The sequence below is a fragment of the Vicia villosa genome, unplaced genomic scaffold (genome assembly GCF_029867415.1).
Source record: "Vicia villosa cultivar HV-30 ecotype Madison, WI unplaced genomic scaffold, Vvil1.0 ctg.000077F_1_1, whole genome shotgun sequence".
NCBI classification, from domain to species: domain Eukaryota; kingdom Viridiplantae; phylum Streptophyta; class Magnoliopsida; order Fabales; family Fabaceae; genus Vicia; species Vicia villosa.
The window spans coordinates 923,900-933,553 of NW_026705001.1; the positions used below are offsets into that span (position 1 = coordinate 923,900).

The window sequence follows — 9,654 nt, forward strand, 5'->3', positions numbered from 1 at the left end:
TTTTTGGTCCACCTAACAAAATAGAGTTTTTCAAGCGATCCCTGGGAGTAAAGGAGAGAACTCACCAAACCAGCTTAGATGAAATTTAGACACTATTTAAGGCTAAAAGGAAAAGCAAAAAAATGTTCTCGTTTTTTAGGATTTGGAAAAAGATAGTTTCTTAATCCACTATTTGATACTCTTAGTACCTAGCGCATTTTTATTTATACCCCTTGTTTTCAGAGATACATATCAGAAAACACATTTTTTTGACCAAAATTTTGTTTTTTCCGGAGCTACATCTATGGAACATGTCTATTCTGAGTAAAAAAATGTGCGCTCGGAGATACAACTCCAGAAATAGAAGGGCATTTTTTGAAGTGCACATGGTGCCTAAGAACCCCAAGGGTGCGGTAAGAAGCTCTCGAGAAAAATATTATGAAATTTTGATCTCGTCATTTTAATCAAGGTTTGGTTACTGTCTTGATCAGATTCCTTAACTAATTACTTTCTCTGATTCAAAATGACTATCACGAAAGTGTTTAATCTTAATCCATTTGGATATTTCTACTCCATTTTTATGGAAGAAGGCTTGTTTATTTCAGTTTTTTTAAAATAATTTTTATGGTATAAATTTAGCTTAAATAGACACGAAGAATTGCCTTAATTTAATTTTAGATTTTACTTTACTTCATTATTTTATAAACATTATACTTAGTCTTGGTCAATTTAAACAAGCCTTCTTTTTTCTTAAACTTTTACAATTAAATTTCATATTTAATCTCCATCACGAAAAAAGAATTTACTTTTCCTTTTTGCAACTTACAATTGTATATTGCTCAAAAACATATTTTGATTTGGAGCAACCAATCTAAACTTTAATTAACAAAAAAAAGAATGCTAAAATAATGCGATTAAAGAATGTGTTATTTTTGGTATCATTTGTGTCTATTCAGATTCCAAACACAAAAACATATCGTCAATTCATCGTACCTCTGTCGTAGTTGAAGATGGAACGACGGAGTAGGTTGGTTTTTGTTTCCGATTTTGTTCTATCTTTCATGTGGGTATGTTCTGGTGTTGTCGTTCGGTTAATCGTCTTCAACATTCTGGGTTTTTCTCATACCCATTTCGCCGAGATTGTGAAGCTTTCGTTTTCCATAGCCAACATGTTCTTGTTTGCTTTCCTTGGCAAGGTTTCTCGTGGTGGGGTCTATAATCCTCTCACTGTTTTGGCTGAGGCTATCTCTGGGAATTTTGGGGACTTTCTCTTCTGTGTTGGTTGTAGAATTCCTGCTCAGGTTTATCTCCTTAATCTTCTTTGTGATGTTATTTGGTTCATGAAGTTGGTTTTTTGAGGGAAACAAAAAAAAAAATTGATTGTTGTCATTATATGTTTGAATGGGTTTTAGGGTTTGATTGAGAATGTTTTTGTTTTTAAATGTGTGAATTTACTGTTGCGCCCAATTTCGATGAAATTATGTGCTTAGATATATCAACTTGGTCTCTCTTATGAATAATAGCACTCATGTTATATGATTTCACATACATACACACAGGATCATCTTTGAAGGTGCGCAAGATAGGCTACGTCATAGGGTCTCAAATGTGTCACGGTTAAATTGTGGCTAAATAGAGCCTCATGATAGGTTTGCTGGTAGTTGTTTTGTCACGGTTGAAACATTACTAATTTAAACAAGACTTTAAAAATTTAAAGACGGCCCTGCATACACACTAAGTCGAATTTGCATGTATATTGTTTGTGGAATATTTGTGACCTAGACTACAATGATTTTGATTTGTGTTTGAATATTTAAGATACACCAGATTGAATTTCAAGGCTTCCTCAAGAAGCAGAGTACATGCGAATTGGTCGATTAGGATATTAGATTATAATTGATTACCGGATCATTCTGAAGGTACTGATTGGTCTTAGCTGAGGCATTGCACACCCTGGTCGGTGAATGTGATGGTGGAGCTAAAATAGAGTCTCATGAATCCGATTTTTCATTCTCTTTCTCCCTTTTGTTGCCATAATTCTTCTGAGATATGTTTCTGCTCTTGTTTCCGGATCTCACTTACCAATCAACTTGTTAGGCTACATTGTAATAATCAAAATCACAATCTTATGATATTTGATGACTTGCGAAATCCCAACAGAAGTGGTTAATTTACCAATTGTTAAGGTGTACTTGTTAATACCCAAGCTAGTTGTTAATTTGTGATTTATGAATCATGTTTGACTTTCTTATCAATTTTCAGTTCAAGTTTAATCAACAATTTGTAGTGATTTAAAATCTTGGTTTTGACCACCATGATGTTGGGCTCAAAGTCCAGACACATGTGTTTTTCGATGAGAAATAGTTTTCTATGCGTTTGATTCCAATGAAATCCCTCTCCTTGTCTGGCTGATTTATTTTGGGTTCTCACCATACTTGAAGCTTCAACTGTCTTTGATATGGCAAAGTGTTGTGTTACATCATGTTTGAGTTTATACACAAACCGTTTTTTATGCATCTCAACCGAAGGCCTAAATCTGAATGTCTAAAATTCATCTTGAATTGAAGATTGTTATTCTAAAGTGCATGGTATGAATCCCTTTCAGGTGTTTGGATCTATTGTTGGAGTTAAATTTCTCATATACACCATTCCCGAAGTAGGACAGGGTCCACGTTTGAATGTTGACATTCATCAGGGATCACTGACAGAAGGATTACTAACATTTGCGATTGTAAGCATTTCACTTGGACTTTCCGCAACTAAAATTTATGGAAATTTCTTCATGAAGACTTGGATTTCCAGTCTCTCCAAGTTAACACTTCACATACTCGGTTCTGATCTCACCGGTGGCTGTATGAACCCCGCATCCGTAAGTACCGTTACATCCAAGTTTATATGCAGTTATTTCCCGTAAAAATATTCATGGAAACTTTGACTGACGTGTTCAGGTGATGGGATGGGCTTACGCGCGAGGCGATCACATAACAAAAGAGCACTTCCTTGTTTACTGGCTTGCTCCCATAGAGGGAACTATTTTTGCAGTATGGACATTCAAATGGCTTTTCCGGCCTCGTAAAGAAGATAAAGCAGGCTCAAAAAGAAAATCAGATTGAAGAAACTCCATTTTCTAATAAAAGTTTGATGCTCTCTGTGTTTCAATGTTTGTATAGTGTAGTGTAGTAGTGGGATAAATGTATTATTAACAAGTAAAGTGTTTAGTTTCCTATGATTGGGAAGCATAAAAAAGTTACACTGTTGGAACTTGTAAATTATGAGGGTCATAGCATGACCTCTTTGTTTCATATTAAGTAGCTAGTCTATTTATGTAAAATTCAATGTGTCTCAAATTAAAATGACACTATCAACTTTGAATATAATGTAAATTTTGTATTTCAATTGGATTCTAAGACTTAATGGTCAGTATGATCATTGAAGCATATTGATGGAGTTTTTTTTATAGATCAAAGGAATATTGGGGACTGATTAAGGAAGGAATTCCAAAAGAAAGGGGAAGAAGGCGAAGCAGTCATGCGATGAAGCACAATTAAAGGAAATAAGGATACTACCAGAAGAAAAAGCAAGCTTACATGAAGAAATATTAAGCTGAAAATGGGGAGATCTAGTACCTTTATTCGAGGTGCAACAATCACATTACATGCAAGAAACTTAATGTGATTTAAATGAAAAATTTCAAAAAAATGTATATCTTAGCAATAACTTTAACATTAGTGTTATGGGAAAAGGAAGTGTCAAAATGTAGATGAATATGAAGAAACTCCATATCATTTATGCAAAGACTATGTCATTTCAACACAACATAGAAAATCGTTTCCCCAAGAGAATACTTGAAGTCATACATATATGGTCCAATGAATCTAACATTCAACAGCAATAAAAGATATACATCATAAATTTCATTGATGACTTTAGTAGAAAAATATGGTTATACTTTTTAAAATAAAAATGTGAAGTCATTCAAATGTTAAGGAGATTCAATTCAAGAGTTCAAAAGGAAACAAACCAACATATTCAATACCTTCTCGCAGATTAGGGTGGGGGGATACACATCTAGTGATTTTTAGATGTTTATGAAAGTAACAAAAGCAAGAGGTAGCTTGTTACAAACATACACACCACATAAAAAGGGTGACAAAAGGGTGTGTCACAGAAAGAAAAAAAAAAGAACAATCATGGATATGATGAAAAATGTGTTGACAAATAAGAATGTTCAAAGATTTTTTTGTTGGAGAAAGTTAATTAGAATATTCAGATTCTCAATCGATGTCCAACTTTTCCTATGAAGAATATGACCCCGGAAGAATCTTGGTAAGGTCACGTACCAAATCACTTATGAGTATTTGGTTTCATTCCTTATGGGCATGTTCAAAATCCAAATATAAAGAAATTTGATAATAACATCGAGAAATATATTCTACTACGTATGAGTAAAGAATCCAAGACTTAACGTCTTTACAATCATGTATCTAAAAAGACTTAGTTTTCCAAAGATGTGGTGTTTGATAAAAACAATAGTTTAAATTTGAAAAATCGTGACAAAGGAAAATCAGCGGTTCTTGAAGTAGAGGTGTAGAAGTAGAAGGTGATACACACGAGGATTAAGAATAATCAAATGAACTTGGATCTTACCATGGAAGCGAAACTGTAGAAAGTACCCTATAAAATATGCAACATCTAAGAAGAAGACCGGTTGGATGGATGATCACACAAGTGGTGAATATCTCTTTGATGAAGAGACATTGGTGTTGGAATTACACCAAACCTATGGAGAATTCCTAATTAATCTTGATGAACAAGATTCAGTTAACCCGATCAAAATCTCTTGTTCTTCACTCTTCACTCGAGTGATTCAACCAACCGTGGTTACAAGATGATTATGCACAACAATTTTAATGGAAGAAGAAAGGGGAAGAAAGGTGAATTAGGATTTAACAAAAATAGATAAACAAAAAAAGACTTTCTGCAGGGTTTCTCTCTGCTCACAAATTGTGATCTTATTCTTTGCAACTGCAAGTGTTCAATGTGCTTGGAACAATAGAGGTTACTCCCTATATTTATACTTGAGCTTGCTTGCTCCCTAAGTCAAAGCCCAAAATCCCAAAATACCTAATTTTGTTAACTACAAAACTAGGCCTAAGTCGAAATCCTATCAAGGCAACTCATTTGACAATTCGACACACAACTTCAACACAAACACAATAGGCTATTTCGACACTACCTTCTTTTTGTCGAGTAATGTGCTTCGACACAAGGAATTACAATCTAAACACACCATCTTCATCATTGCTCTTAATTTCTTGAACACTTCAACCTACACTTTTTTCATCATGATGTCTACAATCTGATTCCCAATTCAGTAGTGCTCCAAGTTCATCTTCCCTTTTGCTACATTCTCTCCAAGATAACGGAACCTCATTTTGATGTGCTTGCTTCGTCCATGTGCTATCAGATTCTTATCCAGATTGATAACTGACATGCTGTCGATCTTCATGGTAATTGCTCCATGATTCTTCCATGTAATTTCTTCGACAAAGTTCACCATCCATGGTGCTTGACATGCATAAAGAGAAGAAACTATGTACTTTGCTTCACACAACGACGGTGTTACTACTGGTTCTTTTCTTGCACTTAAAGTAACTGGTGCACCACCTAGCATAAACACATAACCTGATGTGAATTTTTTATCCTTAGCATCATTACACCAACTTGAGTCGGTGTAACCAACTTACTTAAATTATTTTCTTTCATAAGTTACATGAAATAAAATGCCATAGTCGAGAGTTCCTTTTAGATAGCTTAGTATCCTCTTTATCGCTGCTAGATGTGATATCTTTGACTTCTGCATGAATCTATTCACCATACCTATATTGTATGCTAAATCAGGACTTGTGTGAAAAAGGTACCTTAATGACCCAATAATTCTTTTGTATTGTGTTGGGTCGACATCATCTTCATCTGAGTCTTTGGACAATTTAAATCTTAGTTCAGCAGGTTTCAAAGTCGGGTTGCATTCTTCCATCTCGAATCTCTTGAGTATTTCACTTGCTTATCTTATTTGAAGCATCATCAATCCTCTACTACTCTTATAGAATTCGATGCCAAGTAAATATGAAATTTTTCCCCGATCATACATTTCAAAATCCTTGCTAAGATCACCTTTGAATTCTTTGATCTCTTTCTTGCAGCTACCTGTTATCAACAACTCATTGACATAGAGACATGGTATAAGAAATTCACTCTTCCTTCTTCTTACATATGCTCCATGCTCAGAGATGCACTTCACAAATTCTTTATCCCTTAGGAAAATATACATCTTCTTATTCCAAGATCTTGGAGCTTGTTTGAGTCCTTACATGGCTTTATGCAACCTGTACACCTTTATTTCTTTGCCTCATTTCACAAACCTAACTAGTTGGGCAACATAATCTTCTTCATCTAAGGGGCCATTCAAGAATGCATATTTCACATCCATTTGACACATGTGCCAATTGTTCATGTTTGCTAGACCAACAACCAACTTGATTGTTTCGATCCTAGCAACAGGTGCAAAAACTTCATCAAATTTGATTCATTCTTTCTAAAGAAATCCTTTATCCACAAGTCTTGCCTTGTGTTGAGTTATTCTCCTTTGGAATTACACTTCACCTTGTATACACACTTCACATTGGTCGCTTCTTGCCTTGAGGAAATTCGACAAGTGAGCAAGTGTTGTTGACTTCGATGGACTTCAATTATTCATTCATAACTTTCATCCACTTCAAATCCTTTAATGCATCAGCTACACTGACTAGTTCGACATCTGCATATAAAGCATAGTGTACTAACTCTCCTTCATCATCAAACACATGGTCTGATGTAATCACACATTCCTGCAACCTTACGGGCATGTGTCTTATTCTCTGAGGTCTGTTTGACCTCTGACTTCTTCTTGTCGAACTTCTCTTTCAACTTCACTAGCTCGTTTTTTCACACAAGACTCTCACTGAATCTTTCTTGACATTCTCAGTCCAATCTAATTCCTTAAGTTCATATATGATCACGTCTCTAGTGATCACTACTTGCTCGTTCATTGTGTCGAACAACTTATATCCTTCAGTCAAACGATATCCTATTCGAATCATTTGACTTGACTTTTCATCAAGTTTTCTTCTCAACTAATCAAGCACATGTTTATGTGCTATAGATCCAAATATATTTAAATAACTCAAGCTAGGCTTGAAACCAGACCAATATTCTTTTGGCGTAATTCCTTCTAGCTTCTTCGTCGGACATCTGTTCAAAATGTATGTTACAATCAACACAGTTTCACGCTAAAACTCTTTAGGTAAATGCTTTCTTTTTAACATACATCTCATCATGTTCATGATGGTTCTATTCTTCCTTTCTACAATTATATTATGTTGTGGAGTGTAGGGGTGGCACCACCTCGTGCACAACCTTTTCTTTATCACATAACATGTTGAAGTCTTTTGACACATGTTCTCCACCACCATCACTCCTCAGAATCTTAATCTTTCGACCACTTTGTATTTTGACCATAAATTTAAACTTGGAAAATACCTCAATCACTTCACATTTCTTCTTGATCAGGTAATTCCATAATTTTCTACTAAAATCATCTATGAATATGACAAAGTATTTGTTACCTTCAGCCGAATCCACTTGGATAGGACCACGTACATCAGAGTATATGACTTCAAGGATTACCTTTGACTTGCTTCCTGCATCCTTGCTGAAGATGTTCTTGTGCTGCTTTGCCTGCACACATTCCTCCTACACTTCATTTTGAATGTCGATTTCTGGTAATCCTGAAACCATATTTATTCTCTTCAAATCTCTGATGTCTTTGAAGTTGAGATGGCTAAGTCAATAGTGCCATATCCATTCATCCCTGCTAGGTGCAGTTTTAGGACATTTGTGCTCCATCACATTAAGTTCAGTCTTGAAGGTTCTATTATGAGACATAGGATTCTTCAAGATTAACCTTCCACTTGAGTTGACAACTCTCATCATCTTCTTTTTGATCGATGTAACACCCCAAAGTTTAGATTTAATTATTTAATTAATTATTTGTGATTTACGGTGAATTTGTGTAACATATGATGATATGTGTGGGGCATTAGTGGGAGATAGACGATAATTAGAATTGTTTAGATTTAAATAATTTGGGTTAAATTAATGAAATTTATAATAATTAAATAGAATAATTAGTTGTGGAGAGGTGTTAAGGGCATGATGGTAAGTGAGGGCATAAGGGGAATAACATAGAAAGGGTCTAAGGGGTAACAAAGTAAAAGAGAAAACAAGAGATAAGGATTCATTCTGTACGATCTCATAATTGGGAGAACCCAAAGAAGAGGCTAGGGATCAGAGAAGAATTTTGTAGAACGCGAAGAAATATATTAAATCGCAAGGATTTGAGGTAAGGGGTGTACTCTCGATTGTTATGATTGATAGGGGTTAAGATAGATGTAGGATTTTCTTTGTTTGATGATTTGATGAAAAGCATGATGATTCGTTTGTGAAGTCAAGACTCTCCATCTATTAAGTTTTGATGAAGACTAAGCAAATGATCATTGGAAAAAAGTATGGAAAAAGGCTACAACTAACTCTACCTAGTCAAGTGTTCAAAAGCTCATCTATGCACAAGATAACATCAAAAAAGATTTCAAGACTTATATTTTTGAAGATTAATTTTTGATCTTATTAAGGTACAAACTTGTAATCAAATATTGATTAGTTAGTGCTCAAAAAATATACATCTTGATACACTTGCATGCATAAGCCCTTAAGACAAATATACCAAAATGTTACATAACATAAAACAAAATTGTTCTCAATTTTCCCTTCAGGAAGTCGATTCCCCTATTTGAGGAAATCGATTTCCCCTTCACATCCAGTAAAAAAATGGTTCAGGAGACAAAATTACACATGGAAATCGATTTCCCCCAAAAAATAATCAAATTCCAGTGGTAACACTTCATGAAAATCGATTATCCATATATGGAAATCCATTCCCCTTTGAACCAGTGGCTGAATCAAGTTTGTATTCAAATCTGAACGTGTTTCAAACTTTGTCTATCAACCTTTGAACCTTTTCATTGAATCATACACATTCCTAGAGGTGTCAAGACACTCTATATATTCATACTTTCTTAATACAAACACCACCTCTTCCATTGCAATTTAAAATCATACACATACTCATTTTCAACCAAGTATTTTGAACATTGAACTTTCATAAAGAATTTTCTGCATTTGTCTCCACAATCAGTTCAGAAAATTCCTCATACATTCATAAACACTTGAGCACTATTATATCATTATAAATTGTTTGTTTGGAAGAGAAGATCAATCTTAGTGATATATATATATATATATAGTCATCAACTTTATTTACTCAAATGATTTCCAGATTTGGTTGTAATTCCTTGTTGTCTAGGACTGTTGGAAACAAGAGAGTTGAAAGAAAATGATTGTTTGCTTGTTCTAGTTGTTTAGTTTATTCCTTGTTGTCCAAGATTGTTAGAAGTAAGAGAGTTGAGTTTGAAAGGATTGTTCTCAATTAAAATTGATGGATCACAAGAGGATTGTTCTTGGTGATTGTGTTAGTCGTGTATATGGATCTAATAATAGTGAAAATCTCTTACAAAGGGG

At 34.5% G+C, this 9,654-nt stretch overlaps 2 protein-coding genes across 2 annotated transcripts; one reads left to right on the plus strand and one right to left on the minus strand.

The window, feature by feature from the left end:
• The first annotated feature begins 835 nt into the window (after positions 1-835).
• LOC131623661 (probable aquaporin SIP2-1) lies at positions 836-3,375 on the plus strand. The gene is made up of 3 exons (XM_058894670.1): positions 836-1,280; positions 2,585-2,848; positions 2,928-3,375. The coding sequence occupies exons 1-3, from the start codon at positions 990-992 to the stop codon at positions 3,090-3,092; spliced, it is 720 nt and encodes a 239-aa protein (XP_058750653.1). The 5' UTR covers positions 836-989; the 3' UTR covers positions 3,093-3,375.
• A 1,975-nt stretch (positions 3,376-5,350) lies between these two features.
• LOC131623751 (uncharacterized) lies at positions 5,351-6,016 on the minus strand. Its single transcript, XM_058894774.1, has 2 exons — positions 5,860-6,016; positions 5,351-5,664 (listed from the first exon to the last, which is right to left on the minus strand). The coding sequence occupies exons 1-2, from the start codon at positions 6,014-6,016 to the stop codon at positions 5,351-5,353; spliced, it is 471 nt and encodes a 156-aa protein (XP_058750757.1).
• Between the last annotated feature and the right edge of the window lie 3,638 nt (positions 6,017-9,654).

Bases quoted from the DNA above. Each gene is read 5' to 3' on its own strand.
- LOC131623661 (XM_058894670.1), top strand. From the start codon at position 990: ATGGAACGACGGAGTAGGTTGGTTTTTGTTTCCGATTTTGTTCTATCT. The intron at 1,281-2,584 runs GTTTATCTCCTT...AATCCCTTTCAG, and splicing joins GTTGTAGAATTCCTGCTCAG to GTGTTTGGATCTATTGTTGG. The intron at 2,849-2,927 runs GTAAGTACCGTT...TGACGTGTTCAG, and splicing joins GCTGTATGAACCCCGCATCC to GTGATGGGATGGGCTTACGC.
- LOC131623751 (XM_058894774.1), bottom strand. From the start codon at position 6,016: ATGGAAGAATGCAACCCGACTTTGAAACCTGCTGAACTAAGATTTAAA. The intron at 5,665-5,859 runs GTATGGTGAATA...AATTCACATCAG, and splicing joins TGATTTAGCATACAATATAG to GTTATGTGTTTATGCTAGGT.